Below are 17,137 nucleotides of genomic sequence, written 5' to 3'. Positions count from 1 at the left end.
TCAGAGAAGATGCTCTAGAAGTTTACTTAGTATTTGGACCACAAATGTCTTGCATGGTTTTTTCCCCCCTGAAGATTTCCAGTTGACTTTCCTTTTTCTTGCATGTCTTACATTTATCATACTTCAATTTTTTGCCCCTAACTTCTCAATCCTACCGTCTATTTTCTTGAGTCTTTCCCCTCCCCGGAGACCTTCCTGAGTAGCTGTATCTTATTACTCCAACTTGGACTGCTTCTCTGAGCCTGCTTTGTGGATGCCCTTGCACTGTCTTTCTAAGTGGGAGCAAGCGTTTTTTAAACACTATATTTTTCTACTTTTTCGGTTTATTTACTCTCTTTGCTCAGACACACACTTAATTAGTTCCCTAGGAAGAAGAACATGAGAAGCAAACTTTCTGAATCCTTATAAATCTGAAAATGTCTTTATCTTCCCCTCAGAATTGACTGAAACGCTCTTTGGATATGTACTTCTAGGTTGAGATCCTTCTTTCTCAGAGCTGAGACGCTAGCCACCAGTTCATTATTTTCTAGCACTTAGTACTATTGATGGCAAGTCTGACGCTGGCTGACTTTCGTCCCCCTCCTCCTCTCCCTGTCTCTTTTAGGGACTTGACTTTAGGCATTCTGATCATTCAGGAGGCAGGGTATAGGTGAGGCTGTTTTTTCCACTCACTGCACTGGGATCCCAATATGCTTCTTTACTATGAATATTTGTGCCCTTCCTTAGTTTTAAGAAGGGCTTCCCTCACAGCTCAGTTGGTAAAGAATCTGCCTGCAGTGCAGGAGACCTCGGTTCGATTCCTGGGTTGGGAAGATCCCTTGGAGAAGGGCTAGGCTACCCACTCCAGTATTCTTGGGCTTCCCTTGTGGCTCAGCTGGTAAAAGAACCCGCCTGCAATGCGGGAGACCTGGGTTTGATTCCTGGGTTGGGAAGATCCTCTGGAGAAGGGAAAGGCTACCCACTCCAGTACTTTGGCCTGGAGAATTCCATGGACTGTATAGTCCATGGGGCTGCAAAGAGTCAGACACAACTGAGCTACTTTCACTTTTTAGCTTTAAAAATGCATTTCTCCTAATTCTGAAGTACTTTCCCTTCCCCTTCATTTTCTGATCTTTCCCAGGGACTCCAATTAGGTCGATGCTAGGCCTGAAACAGTGGAAACAGTGGCTGACTTTATTTTTGGGGGCTCCAAAATCACTGCAGATGGTGACTGCAGCCATGAAATTAAAAGACGCTTACTCCTTGGAAGGAAAGTTATGACTAACCTAGATAGCATCTTAAAAAGCAGAGACATTACTTTGTCAACAAAGGTCTGTTTAGTCAAGGCTATGGTTTTTCCAGTGGTCATGTATGGATGTGAGAGTTGGACTATAAAGAAAGCTGAGCGCCAACGAATTGATGCTTTTTAACTGTGGTGTTGGAGAAGACTCTTGAGAGTCCCTTGGATTGCAAGGAGATCCAACCAGTTCATCCTAAAGGAGATCAGTCCTGGGTGTTCATCGGAAGGACTGATGTTGAAGCTGTAACTCCAGTACTTTGGCCACCTGATGCGAAGAATTGACTCATTTGAAAAGCCCCTTCTTTTGGGAAAGATTGAAGGCAGGACCAGAAGGGGACGACAAAGGATGAGATGGCTGGATGGCATCACCAACTCAATGGACATGGGTTTGGGTGGACTCCGGGAGTTGGTGATGGACAGGGAGGCCTGGCTTACTGCGATTCATGGGGTTGCAAAGAGTCAGACACGACTGAGCGACTGAACTGAACTGAGGCCTGTACGTATGAGGTTTCTCTGATTGCTCAGTGGGAAAGAATCCACCTGCCAATGAAGGAGACACAGGTTTGATTCCCTGGTCTGGGAAGGTCCCCTGGAGAAGGAAATGGCAAGCCACTCCAGCATTCTTGACCGGGAGATCCCATGGACAGAGGAACCTGGCAGGCTACAGTCCATGGGGTTGCAGAGAGTTGGACACGACTTAGTGACTAAACAACAAGGTCTCTAAGTATAGGTTCCTAAAAAGCCTCTATTCTGAGTGAGAGGGAGTTCTGCCTGGAAGGATCATGTGGGTGGTGCAGAAAGTAATGCTAACAAGTAGGTTTCTCCTTTAGGGTAAGAAGGTAGGGTGTCAGCTGTCAGGCTGAGAACCTCTTTCTCTGGTGCCACTATGAGGAGGGTTTATCCTGGGGCTCCAGAATCCACGCCAAGAAGCCCTGACTTGCCTCAACTACTGGGGTGGCCAAAAGTTTGTTCAGGTTTTTGGTAAGATTTTATGGAAATACCCAAATGAACTTTTTGACCAACACAGTATTTCCTAGGATTCCGTTCAGGAATACATTTTATATGTCACCATGTTGAAGGGGTGAACAAAATAGTGCAATATATTTTCCCATTTATGAAGTTTTCACTAATCCCTCTGTCTTCAGTTTCTCTTGACACTCTCACTTTTGGGGGCGGGCGGGTAGTGTTGATTATGAGTTTAGAACTTCTCCAGAGCACTCACTTGCATTTCTCAAACTGAGGTTCCCCCCCGCTTCCCCAACCAGCTAGTTTATCCATTAACTGTGTCCCATTTTCTTCTCATCTTCCAGAAATCTGTTGACTTCATTCATTCCTTGGTAAATCCCTTCCTATTCTTTCTCAACTGTGGATTTATTCCTTTTTGTTTCTCCATGAAAGGACAGAAGTTGGTCTGCCATCTTGAATCCTACATATTATTTTAAACGTCACAAGGTTTGTTAAAAATATCCGTGGGACTTCCCTGGCAGTCCAGCGGGTAAGACTCTGTGCTTCCGATGCACGGGGCATGGCTTCAATCTCTGGATGGAGAACTAAAATCCTGTATGCCACGAAGCCAAAAAGAAAAGAAATAAAATTTCTTGAACTGAATAGAAATAAAAATACAACGAATCAACTTAAAATACTGGAGATGATGGAGAACCTTTTAAAGTAACTTCTAACGTAGGCACTGAAATTTACAGTGTACAGTCAGGGAGAAGCACGGTGCTGCTTAGTTTTCAAGTTGCTTACATCTCCAGAAACAAATAAGGAAGAGAGATGCTGGGCTGCGATGTGCTGACTTTAAAACACAAAGATACTTTGAGTGCCCAGGGCTGGCCTCCCTGAGAGGCTGCTTCCACAGGTTGGAAGGGGACTGTCACACCCCCTGTGCCAGTGAAGTGATGGTCGCAGCTGGCATCGTGGCTGGGAGGGTGGTGACGAGCAGTGGCAGTAAGGGGTGTCAGATGGCTCTGTGCCTGCGGTTGGGGAACAGCTTCTGCCCCTTGATGTGGCACGACGAGGTGCCAATCACTTCCATTAGTAGCAGGATGACAGTCACAAGGGCATCAGCTTGTATGTGATGGTGACGACAGCAGCCGTGGTGAGAACAGGCTGGCAGCTGCCATGACACCCCGGGAGCCGCCGCTGGACAGTGACAGCAGCCCCCGCTGTAGGAGGAAGTGGTGGCAGGCTGAGGCGATGCATACCTCACACTTGGATGTAACAGATTGACAATCACTTTCAATACATAAAAGATAGCTTTCTTGGTTAATGTGGTTATGAGAAAGACTTCAGTCTGCTTCAAGATGCCTCTGACAAAAGATGCCTCCATTAGAAAGATCTCTAACACCAAGGTCAGAAGACCTTATATAGGACCTTTGTCACCACCAAAGATTCTGATTTTCAGCTTGCAAGGGGTTAATTTTGTTTCTAAAAAGGCTTGTTTTTTCTAGAAGGGCTGTACTCTTTGTTGTCATCAGGGGGCAGCCGTTGGTGCTGCTCAGTCGATCAGTCTTGTCTAACTCTTTGCGACCCCACAGACTGCAGCGCACCAGGCTCCCCTGTCCTTCACCATCTCCCAGAGTTTGCTCAAACTCACGTCCACTAAGTTGTTGATGACATCCAACTATCTCATCCTCTGTTGCCCTCTTCTCCTCCTGCCCTCCGTCTTTTGCATCATTGGAGTCTTTTCCAAGGTGGCAAAAAAGAGTTGCAATTTATAATCTCAGATGGCTTGGGTTACCAGGGAGATTAGACATTTGTTATCCTAATCGTGACTTTGTAACTAAACTCACTGTCTGCTTGTTAAACCAACCTTAATTGAGAGATGAAGTCAGAAACAAAAACTTAGAAAAGGCAAACTTCATTGCAAACACAAAAACAAAAGAACTCCCTGACATTTCTTTAGTTCCGCTTAACTTAGTGGATCTATAATGGAGTCTTATCTTCATCTGCACAGAAGTTTCTTTCTCGTCATAAGATGGCATCTGTTTTAACTTCCGAGTTGTTTCTTCCATAGCTTCTTGCAGCCCAGCTCTTTTGCTATAATAAGTAAGTCTTCTCCCAGCTGGGATGGAAGCACGTGTCAGATCTGAAATGGGTAATACCTGTCTCTTCCCTCCAAGTGCAATCCATCTCTTTCTCTGCCTGAAAGGGTTTTAGTCATAATTACCTTCATAACCAACTCAATAATAATTACAAAAAATCACCAGGACTAATAAAAGCATCCCCTTGCTACCAGAGGCAGCGTTATAAACACTGTATTTCTTTTCTTAGAGAGAGAGAGGGAGGGAGGGAGGGATATAGGAAGAAGAGAGGGGGAAAGAAACATAAATGGGGTTGGGAGGGTTCCCTGTCATTCTATTACCACTACTCTCAATATTTGTTCTTAATGGAGTTTTTAGAAAAAAGATTTATTGAAATATAATTCACGTACTACATAATTAACTCATTTTAAAGAGTACACTGGTCAGAGATATATAGATCCTCCCTGTCTACTTGTCTACCTGGCATTTTAAGGCTATTTCTCAACATAAGCATCACGAGCACTGGGGCTCAGGAGGGAAACCTCTGGAGAATCTTCATTGGAGGTGGAAGACCAGTGCCGTTACAAGACAGCAATGACATTAAACTCAAGAGTCTAGCTGTCTTCCACATTGGGATGACCCCAGAAGACTAGGACTTGACTTTCTACTCCTTGTACTAACAAGTGAAGTCTCCCTCCTACACTCTCTTTCTCTCTCACACATAATCACAGAAACCTATATGCAGGTCAGGAAGCAACAGTTAGAACTGACATGGAACAACAGACTGGTTCCAAATAGGAAAAGGAGTACGTCAAGGCTGTATATTGACACCCTGCTTATTTAACTTCTATGCAGAGTACATCCTGAGAAACGCTGGGCTGGAAGAAGCACAAGCTGGACTCAAGATTGCCGGGAGAAATATCAATAACCTCAGATATGCAGATGACACCACCCTTATGGCAGAAAGTGAAGAGGAACTGAAAAGCCTCTTGGTGAAAGTGAAAGTGGAGAGTGAAAAAGCTGGCTTAAAGCTCAACATTCAGAAAACGAAGATCATGGCATCTGGTCCCATCACTTCATGGGAAATACATGGGGAAACAGTGTCAGATTTTATTTTTTTGGGCTCCAAAATCACTGCAGATGGTGATTGCAGCCATGAAATTAAAAGACGCTTACTCCTTGGAAGGAAAGTTATGACCAACCTAGATAGTATATTCAAAAGCAGAGACATTACTTTGCCAACGAAGGTCTGTCTAGTCAAGGCTATGGTTTTTCCTGTGGTCATGTATGGATGTGAGAGTTGGACTGTGAAGAAAGCTGAGCGCCAAAGAATTGATGCTTTTGAACTGTGGTGTTGGAGAAGACTCTTGAGAGTCCCTTGGACTGCAAGGAAATCCAACCAGTCCATTCTAAAGGAGATCAGTCCTGGGTGTTCTCTGGAAGGACTGATGCTAAAGCTGAAACTCCAATACTCTTGCCACCTCATGAGAATAGTTGACTCATTGGAAAAGACCCTGATGCTGGGAGGGATTGAGGGCAGGAGGAGAAGGGGACGACAGAGGATGAGATAGATGGCTGGATGGCATCACTGACTCGATGCACATGAGTTTGGGTGAACTCTGGGAGTTGGTGATGGACAGGGAGGCCTGGTGTGCTGCGATTCATGGGGTTGCAAAGAGTTGGAAACGACTGAGTGACTGCACTGAACTGAAGAGTTTATCAGGGGATTCCCTGGTGGTAGTGGTTAAAGGTCCCTGTCTTGCAATGCAAGGGACAGACACTGATTTCATGCCTGTTCTGGGAAGATCCCATATGCTATGGAGCGACTAAGCCCGGGAGCCACAACTACTGAGCCCATGTACCCTAGAGTCTGTGCTCTTCAATAGGAGAAGCCACTGCAATGAGAAGCCTGCACACCACAACGAAGAGTAGCCCCCACTCTCTGCAACTAGAGACAGCCCGCAAGCCGCACAGATCCACCAGAGCCAAACAAAAAATACAACTCTTAAAAAAAAAAGTTTACTGAAATTCAGATAGTAACTAATCATGGTAGCATTTCTACTTTAATTTACTTGAGAAAAAAAGATTCAAATTGACGTGGGCAGAACAGATATTTATAGGTTAGGGAGAACATGGCGATATCAATACTAAAAGCTAATAAAGCTAATAATCTTTCTGTGCTCCCTTATTAACAAGGACATGCACATGGGTAGATAGTGAACAGAAGTCGTAATTGTTCTCACATAGTAATTTCTGTTTATAAAGATGTGGCCAGCAGCCATATTACTCTGTTAGCCTCAGAGAAGGCAAATACAAGAGGAATGAGGTTAGCATAACACTCTTAGAGTTTTATCACAAACTAGGAGGGGGTTTCAAACCCAGGATGATGTCTCTTCTCCCCAGGCTGCCTGTTAACTGCCCCGGGGAGTCATGGCTTCTGATGTGAATGTGAATTTGTAAGCCCCTTTGACATCAGCCTGCAGGAGGCATCAAGGTCTCTGGGAGGGAGACCTGAATGAGGAGTCAAGTCTGGGCTCTCCTCCTATCAGGATCCTTCACTGTCCTATTACTCCATGTCTGTGAGTGTCAAAGAAAGGGGCCAGGAGATACCATATTGAAGTCTTATCCAACAAAGGTTTCTGGGAAGACAATATGATCCAAGATGTCTGAGAGTCATCAGAACTCTTCTTACCAAATTCCATTTCTATTTTCTTTTTCACTTGAAATATAGTTAATTTACAATGTTGTGTTTGCTTCAAGTATACAGCAAACTGATTTAGTTATACATACATACATATATGTATGGAAAAGAATCTGAAAAGGATATCCATATATATGTATATATGGATATACATATACATATATATATGTATTCTTTTTCAGATTCTTTTCCCCTCTAGGTTACCACAAGATATTGGGTACAGTTCTCTATGCTATACAGTAGGTCCTTGCTGTTCATCCATTTTATATATAGTGCATTTACATTAAACCCAACTCCTAATTTATCTTTCCCTCCCAACTCACCAAATTCTAAACTCCTCTTTGCTCTCTACTGCTTTCTCTTTTCACCAATCTCATTAAAACTGTAGCCAGTTTAGACAGTTCATGTTTCGTTACTCTCTCCTCATACTCTGTTACGTTTGACTTTGAGACCGAGAGAGGGAGCTGGGCTCACTTTCTTTTCTTCTTTTGCACATGAGACGGGAGCTAAATTAATTCACATTCATGGAAACTTTCAACTTCACAAGAGGACTATATACGCAGAAATGCAGATTACTATTATTTCTGGTAATTTTGGCATCTGTTGTTAATCAAAGTTACAGACGACACAAATTGAATATATATTTTGAAAGATTTTCTTTTCTTTTGATTGCAATCACCTTGGAAGCTTTATTTATATATGAGTCCCTTAAACACTTAAAATACCCACTTGTCATATTCAGGGTTAAAACAAACAATCTTCTTTACAACCAGCTAATTCTGAAACTATACAGTGCAACACACTGTAGTAACCAGCCTCTGAATTTTCTTGAGGGTATAGTTTAAGGAGAGCAGTAGCACCCTAGAATTAAACTTTATAACCTTCTTTTTAATAGCGTTTTGATTCTTCAGAAAGTAATCCTTTGGCTAAAATATCATCCCATTCCTTCCACCTCTTCAAAGGACAGCTCAAAAATTGCTTCTTTTATATTTTTCTCTAATTATTCCAGTCCACTCTGAATAATGTCCCAGCAGCACCTCTCTCTCTCTCTCTCCATAAAATAATTTTTAAATTGTCTATCTTCTTTGGCACATGATAAACTCCAAACGTTATTGGCTGTGCCACAATTAAATTTCATCCAGCAAATGGTTATTAGATGCAATATTAACATTATAGCATTTTATCAAGCATTCATCCCACTTCTTTTGATAAGAGAAACTTTCCTTTTCTCTGTTCTAAGAGGTCCAGGTTGGATGGATCAACCCTTCACAATAGATGTGGGCATGTGATGTGGGCTGTCCAATCAGAATGCTCCATTCTCCCAGGCCACAGCGACTGGGTCAGAGATGGACAGGGTCCACCAGAATCCCTTCAGGAGATCTGTTAAATGGATTTTAGAAGAGATAACTCTCTCTTTTGCTAAGATTTCTAGCTACGAGTATGATGTAACTTCGGCGATAATGTTTGGCCACACAGGGAATTAGGCTATACAATAATAAAGTCTAGTAGATATGAACAGAAGCAAGAGTTTGACAGGAAAAAAACAAAAAGATTGAGTCCTGCTGATAGGGCTTGAACCCTTGGATAAAAATCAAGTCTAAAACCAATCACCCCTTGAATATCCAAATTTCATGATTCAATACATTCTCTTTTTTGGCTTCAGCTAGTTTGGATTTGGTTTCTGCTCCTTACAACTGAAAGAATCCTGACCAACATGAGCTGTTTACTGTACCAATCACTGAACATCTCATCTAGGGCCTCAAGTTTAGACAGAGTGGCACTTACATTCCAAAGATAACCCCTAATAAGTGAGACCTTCCCTTATTTATGTCTTTGTGTTGTCTTCTCCTACACTAAGTCTAGGCTAGCCTAGTGACTTGCTTTAACTAACAGAATGTGGTAAAAGAGATAATGGCACCAGTCCTGGGGGCAGGCCTTAAAAAGGCCTGGAAGCTTCTCCTTGCCTGCTTTTGGGAGCCCTAGGTTATTGTGTAAGAAGTAGGACCACCCTGATGGAGAAAGCACATGGAAAAGCTATACGAAAGGGAGGAATCTTTGAGACTATGGGGAGAAGGGAGAAGGAGGGATCCAATCATCTGAGTGTCCCAGCTGAGTCCGGCCTCACAGAGACTCCCACCAGACACATGAGGCAAACCATCTTGGGTGTTCCAGCCCCATTTGCCATCAGATTACAGTCATGCAAGAAATCCCAAGATGCTTCAGGAGAAGAACTGCACAGCTGGGACCCAATCTTCTAAATCAAGAGAATCAATATAATGGTTGTTGCTCTTGGTACTAAGTTTTGGGATGATTTATTATATATTATATTTATATTATATAATAAGATGATTCCATTATATAATGGAAACAAATGTACACATCTAATAATTAAGTTTTCTCAGCTCCAGAAGGAGCCAAGCTTCAGGGCATGTAATCCAGCCAGTTTTGCTTTCTTTTTTTTTTTTAAGTAAAATTCTTGATATGAATTGAAGTATTCTCTATAATTGATCAAGATAAAGAGATATGCCATAACTTTATACCAAAACTTCAACAGTGGTGAGTAATAATTTAAGACTCCAAGCTTTACTGAGGATTGACAGTTTTAAAAGCTAAATTTTACCAGATTCAGTAGATTTTACTATGTCTGTAAGGAATAGTCTTGGTTTTAAGTTGCAGAGAAGAAATTATTGAAAGGATTCCGGGTAAGTCATAGATGATTCAGAAAGATGGAAACATCAGACTTGGAAAGTGAGCAGGAATGAACAATGTTAGGGATCAAGGCCCAAGTCACTCCAGGATCACTCTTCAAGGACAGTTTTCTGAAGAGATCACTATTGCTGCTGCTAGACACAGAACCCCATGTCTCGCTCTGCTGCCGGCAGAAATGGATGTTGACCGTGTCATGGCCACTGCCACTGACTCAGGTGACTGACAGCTACCACTACTGCTGATGCCACGTCACAAGACTCCCCATCACCCCTGCACTCGTTCTGGGCTCCCTGATTAGTTTTGAGTAGGTGCATCCGATTGGCCCAGCTGAGGCTGGGTCACCACAGAGTGAGCAGGCCTGGCCTTTGTGTTTTTATAATGGGAAATGGGCCCTGCCTCCCTCCCCAAGGAGGGGAATTCCCACAAGGCCACATTGTGGGGAATTCCCTTAACACAGCAAGAGACGTAGAAGCTAGGTGGACAAAAAAATGACACGTGTCACTCATATATCACTATTGTATTTTCCTTTAAAAGTGACTGGGTTTTCTACTGACACAACAAAAAGACATAGCCTCTTGCTTCCCTTCCTTTCTGAATATATTAAATTCATTTGAAAAAATCAAAGTAGCTTCTTAAAAGCTATTTTAGACAACTTCATCAGTCACTGTATTACCACCACACGTAGGTGTTTTCCTGATACTTGGAGAATTGAGGTGTACACTTGGCAGTGAGCCCTCTCTCCCTGGGCTCTCTGGTCCAGCCTTCCCCCCTGACCTGGACACCCTCCAATGCTGCTGTTGCTGGGCCAGGTCTCTTGGATGTCCCACCCCCATCCTGGCCTTGTTGGGCTCAACAATGACTAGTGAGCATTTCTAGACAGGACCTTGGTGCTATGCTAAAATCCACTCTCATCACCTTTTGGATTTTCTTTTGTTTATCCCCACAGGCCTACAAAACAATCTCTCCTTTCATTTTCCCTGAAGGAAGATAAAAAAAAATATTACCCCTCCTTTAAAAGCCCTTTCAGCTAGGAACACCCTATCATCATTGTTTTAATAGAGTCTATAAAATCATCGAGGCCATGGTCTATCTTCTTGAAATACTAACACATTACACTGTCATGAGCTGTATAGCACAGTAGCTAAAATGCAGCCAGACCTGGCTTTGAATCATGGTTCCGTCATCTATCAGCTGTGTAGACCCTGGGTTAATTAATCTTTCAGAGACTCAATTTTCCCATTTGTAGAACGAAAATGCTAATAGACAGGCACACTAAGTTATCATAAGGATTAAATAAGATAATGTGTGTAAATCACGTAAGCAGAGTGCCTTATACAAAGTAAGTACTCAATACAATAGGTGTTATTAGTAATACGAATAAAAATAATAAAAAATATTTATTTTAAGCAATTTGCTGTTACTGTATGTGGAAAAAGGAAATGCTGTGACAGAACTACAGAGCTATAAAAACTTCAGGATACGGCATCAAAAGAAAATCAGGGGTTACAGTTAATCAGATATTCTGGCCTATACTGAGATATCATATTGAGTCATCAATTTTTAAAAGACAGAATACAGGAAAATACATGTAATGCTAAAACTATGCTGAATGCAGTAGTCTTCTTTGATGGCGGACAGGATCTTCCATTCTCAGGGGCAAACGTCATGAACCCCAATTATCATTGCAATGAAAAAACACAGAAGTACCAGTCTGTATGATTGTTTTGTGCAGAATTATTAGTAACCAATTCTTGCTGCTCTTCTATTTGGTTCTAAATATAAACACTATTTCAAAGGAAGAGATTCAGGAAAAAGAAAAACAAACTCATTGTTCTAAGAAAAGGACAGTCTGATGGAGATTTAAGAAAAGCTTTGAAGTTAGGATTTATAATGGCTCACGCATCAGGAAAGGACAAGACAGATTAGACGGAATAGAAAAACTTAATATTAATATTAACTGAGTTAAAAAGAACTGTGAACATGTATAATGTATTGTTCATGTCTGTAGGGGTGAGCCAGCCTTCATGCCAACAGCAGAATACCTGTGTGTGATGGCTGTCACACCAGCCAGTATCTAGTCCTGCCTACTGTATCTGTCTGGGTGAGGATCCCTTCTAAGACAGTTGCCAAAAGGAAATTTCTCTCTCATTTTCCAGGTGAGCTAACAAAGGGGTGGATATTATCCAAGCAGATCTGCACAGGTGCTGTCAGAAGAAAAGGACCTCAGGAAAGCAACTGAAGGTTTTACTGAAAAAACTGCATTTTTCTCCTGTAATTTAAAAAAACGAAAAAGAGTTATTAGAATCTCTCTGGCTTCGGGGCCCATAATTTAAACATATGCCATTGGTGAGGAGCCTCAAAATGCCTGAGAGCAGGTTCTTTCCCTCCGCACAACAAAAAGTAAATATTTAAGGCTCATTAGAGGAACTGGCAAATCGCTGATAGCCAATAGCTACAAAACTTAAGGAAGGCATCAGTTCCCTGGCAGATATATGCTTCCCCTGTTCAAATGTTAGTTACATGTCATTATCACTTCAGTACTTTCATCCCTGGAGAACCAGGAAACCAAAAGAGGGAGAAAGAAAGCAAAATTTCTGAAAACCGAAAAGTAAAAATTCTTCAGTGCTATATAATTAAAGTTAACAACAGACGCCAACCTACCACCACATACACGGAGCCGAGAGAAGTCGAAACTTCTAATGACTGATTTATCACAGCAAGTAATTACTTTATGTTTTTCACAAACATTTGAAACCTATTATTACTTTCACAGCGGCGCACATCAACAGAAGACAGTCACCTAAGGGAGAAACGGGGAAACTGGGCTGTAATTAATTTCCGGTCGAATATATTATGAAGCCTTTAATGTTGTCAATAAAATGCTTGAGCTGCTAAAAATCACCAACCTCTCCCTCCTTCCTCTGTCCCTGGTACCCCAAAATGTTTAATCAGCATCTTTGTGAAACAGATTGCCAAAAGGAGCAAGAGACACGGTATTAACGCCGGCTGCAAAGCAAAGACCATTGATCCACTCCTTTCCTTGACCCAGGTATCAAGAGAGAGATGTCAATCAAGAACCGGCCTCTCCAACCCCCACTTGTTTTTTTCCTCATTTGACTCTATCTCTAATCGACAAAAAAAGGAAGGTGTACAATTCTTTGGAGAAATTTAAACATGTAGATGCCAGGCAATGGAAATCATTATAGCAGCAACCGAAGCCTATATCCTTAAAGGTTAGAACACAAAGATTAAGAGTACCTCCAGGAAAAAGTGAAATAGCTGATCTGAATAAAACCTTTCCATCAATTGGAAAACCACAGCGCAGCAAAGGAGATGAAGAGCTATAGCTGATGTGACATTTATATTTTTGAGTACCTACATGTTTATTTTTTGAATTACTGTTCAGAGCCTTATGAGACCTTTATAGGTCATGCAAAAAACAGTAGCCAGCTTCTCTATCTGTCTAACTCCCCAGCACATGGGGTGAGCAATGCTACAACCATGATCTCGACTGTGAAAGACACAGGCCTACACTACTTCTTTCTCCATTCATTCATCCACTCATCCAGTCATATACACATGCATTAATTTGTTCATCCTATCAACAAACACTAAAATGCCTGTTACATGCTGTGTATCTCAGAAATCTTTACAGTGTCTTTGTGGAATTAGACTGAAGTTCACTTCCCTCCCTTTAAAAGTCTTTCCTGGGATGGTCTCTTTTGAGAGCTAGGGGTTGGGGTGGAACTCTAGACCCCTGAATCCCATCTCTGGCTGCACAAGTCTAATCTACAAGATACCCTTGAGTTGATTTTCTAGTCAAATACTCATTTTATAGATGAGGAAACTTCAGCCAAGAGAGCTCAAGTGATGGGCCCAAGTTTATGCAAAAATCATGGGCTGAATTCGTTTACAGCCTCCCACTAGATAATAAAACACTACTTTGTTCACCCCCGAACTTCCAAGAACACAGCTTGACTCTTCCTCAAAACAATAATGGTGACTCCATAAGGGGTTTTAAATGATGAAAAGTGTTTTCAGATAATTTTTACTTTCATTGCCTGCAGCAGGAGAAAAAAAGGGTAAAGGGGAAGAAAGGAGAATAAAAGGGTAAAAGAAAAATGGCCTGGATATTGTAGAGTCTCAAAGAACATGAGGTTAGAGTCCAAGAACTACCTGCATCAGGATCCCTGGGCACCTTTAAACAAACTGCAGATGCCTGGGCCCACCCTCAACCATCTAAATCAGAATTTTTATGGATGGAGTCAGAGAATTCCACCAAAAGCAAGTTCCCTGGGAAATTCTTACGCCCTCTGGCTTTTGACGACCACTTGGCACCGTGTTTTTAAAGCAAAGGTGTATGTACTTGGGGTTAATCATAGAGTTTACTGGGAATATGAATCGTGTAGTGGTTCTAATTTGTGCTATGACTCCAAGAGCATGGTCTTGGGCATCCAGTGGTGTTGCTCCTGGACAGCTGTTTGGAAAGTGGGCAGGTGAGCAGCAAGCAGCACCGAGTACCTACTGGCTGAGCAAAACCAGTGCAACACGTTCGTGAAAGAGAATCTGCATCCTCCAGTGAAACTGCTCATTAAAGCTAACTACAGCTGCCAAGACCAGAGCTCAATGGAGACACACAACCAGAAAAAATAAAGGAATGGAAAAGAGAAGCGCCTCATTGAAAAATAAAATCATATTTTAATTAAACAGAGCAAAACAGAAACCTAGGATTTACCAAATGACAGCCCTGGTTCTACATGGTTAAGGACATTCAGAGACTCTGGGGTTGGACTGACCTAAGTTTGAATCCTGAAGCTCATTCTTGTGTAAACTGGGAATTTACTTAGCCTCCTCAAGCTTTAGCTTTTTCTTTGCAACTAGAAAATGGGGCGGTAATAGCTACATATGGAGTTTCAGGAAGGATTCAGTGAACCATTGTAGGTCAAACATTTCCTAAGGTTCATGTCATTCACTGAGTTTAATTATATAATAGTATCAGTGACTACTCTTTCATTAAAATGGGAATATATCATCATTGTAACTGGGAGAAAGTAAATAATTAAGCCTCTAGGTGATCTACACTAAAGTTACTTGACTGCTAGATGCTGTCTCTGCTTTAGTAAAAGCAGTCTGCAGCCACAGGTCTATCAGGCACATGTTTATTTCTTGGTAACCTATCTATAATTAGCTATGGATGCTCTCTGAAACATGCAAGTAAATTCATATTCATCAAGCATGCTTGGAAACTCACATTACATTCATGAACACTTCAGGTTGCTGACTATTACAGAGAAGAAAAGGAAAACAAAAGACAAATTTCAGAAACCGCAAGAAAGCAAAACACAATCATGGTAACTAGTCACAAGGGCTTTATAATGAAATGGGGAGGAAGAACATGTTAGTAAGAATTAGAGCAATAAAGTATTACACAACAGGTACAGATGAAGATGGTTGGATGGCATCACTGACTCAATGGATATGAGTTTGAGCAAACTTCGGGAGATTGATGTTTGGGTGAAGTTTGGGTGAAGTTCAGGTGAAGGACAGGGAAGTCTGGTGTTCTGTAGTCCATGGGGTCACAAAGAGTAGGACACTTTGAGTAGTCACACTTTGTGACTGAACAACAACAACAAATGAAGAACCATATGGATATAATAAGGTATTGTTCAATAATTACAGAGGGTAGAAGATTGAGGTGGAGAGGAAAGAGATGATAAGGCGAGAAATGGATGTGGACCTGACTGTTAGGGGGGGGTTGAGAGAGCAAAATGGTCTGGCTGGGTGCTGACCACTGAGCTCATTGCAGCCACCTGGCCTCCCTTCAGCACTATTCTCGTAGACTGACAAATGGTGTTAGGCAAAGCAGGGGGTGAGAATGGAGAGAAGGGCTTTCTGTATAAAATGGAACAAGAGAGGGAATGCAGAAGGAAGTCTAGCCTCCATATGATTTGTAAGGGGTTGTAGCTCTGTTTACACCATGATAGCCAATTGCGCCTGTTTCTTCCTTTTAGGCATCAAAATTAAACCCTCTATCTTTATTTATAAGATAAGAAAGGCGTCAGCTTCCAGTCTCAAGTTTTTCAGTAAGGATTCTATTAGAGTGATCATTAGAATGATCTTTCCCCTGCTTTAGTCATAGAATAAGCGTAATGTCTTTCTAGAACAATACAATACTTTCCTGGCAGAAAAATGGCCTCACTGGGTGAATTAATTTAATTTCCGCACTATGGCGACTACAGAGGCCATGCAGGGGATATAAATAGCACAACTTGATGAGAGATTTTGGACAAGTCACTTCTGATTTCTGTTCCATAGGATCTTTATTGGATATAATAACACCTGCCATCTATGCTAATCTCTGAATCATCCAATCCTAGCACATGTGCAACAAAGGGAAGATGACGACTATGGCTGCCGATACTCTCGGGGAACCCTAAATTATACACTGACGTTGTATATGTACAAGGTATGGTGACGTTAATTGAGCATAATCAAAAGAAATCTTACTTAATCAAAGCTCACACACTGGATAGGTTTATAAGGAATCAAACACCAATACTGACAGGTATTATTTTTTGAGAGCCTTCTGAGTACTCATTGTTCTGCTGTGCTCTCGGGGGATATGAAGACCAGTAGGCATACTCACCTAATTAATAAAGCAATTAATCACCAGTTAGTTGGTAGAATGTATGGAACCTACTGTGAGTGCAGTAAACACAGAAAAAGGAGATCAGTAGAAAGTGGTATCGTTAGAAACAGGTATGGTCAGGAACAAAGTCAAATACAAGTTTAATTAGGGGGAATGTAATGATATTTAAATCTACTTGTAATAATATTTACAAAACCTGCCTCAGAGATCATGCCACACAAAGTTTTGTTTTGTCACTAAATTTTAATAACTGGCATATTTCCTTCTTCCAGGGAGCAAAAGCCATGTAGCCTCTTGTATTTCCCCAATGACTTGGGTACCTAGGAAAGTCAGGTTAGCTTTGTATCACTAGGAAACTCAGGAGATGTAACAGAATTTTTAGTGGCATCATCACTGAAAGAATTTTGATAGAAGACTAATTTCTCCTGCAAATTAATCACAAAATTAATCAAAATTAATAATCTTGAGCCACAGTCCTGGAATATATGACAGGTAAAGGTTGGAAAAAGGATGCATTACCCCAGAATCAGAAAGGCAGGTAAGACTAATAGCACAATAAAGTTGGGGAAAATGTGAAAATAATGGGAAAATGCATATACATATTTTAGGAATAGAGCTGCTCTTTAAGCACTGCAGTCAGGAAATTTCACGTAATAGGCGAGGACACTTCATTATTTTCACCTCTGAAGCCTACCAGTGAGGCAGCCCTGCTCCAGACTCATCAGAGTGACAGGGAGTTAAGAGACCACAGGCCTGTCTGGATGTCCATGGGT

The 17,137-nt window shown here is 41.6% G+C and overlaps 1 protein-coding gene across 3 annotated transcripts in view; it reads right to left on the bottom strand.

Annotated features, from left to right (window-relative positions):
• The window catches only part of EXOC4 (exocyst complex component 4), an 800,870-nt gene that overhangs the window by 29,662 nt on the left and 754,071 nt on the right, over window positions 1-17,137 (bottom strand). The window contains exon 18 of one of the 3 annotated variants that reach the window (XM_061414738.1): window positions 16,338-16,789. The exons of the other annotated variants lie outside the window; for them this stretch is intronic. Coding sequence (XP_061270722.1) covers window positions 16,780-16,789 — 10 coding nt within the window. The 3' untranslated portion in view covers window positions 16,338-16,779. Of the gene's footprint in view, window positions 1-16,337; window positions 16,790-17,137 lie in introns of those variants that run through there. 3 annotated transcript variants of the gene reach the window in all.

The sequence above is a fragment of the Bos javanicus genome, chromosome 4 (assembly GCF_032452875.1).
Source record: "Bos javanicus breed banteng chromosome 4, ARS-OSU_banteng_1.0, whole genome shotgun sequence".
NCBI classification, from domain to species: domain Eukaryota; kingdom Metazoa; phylum Chordata; class Mammalia; order Artiodactyla; family Bovidae; genus Bos; species Bos javanicus.
This window is presented reverse-complemented; position numbering and strand designations above follow the sequence as displayed.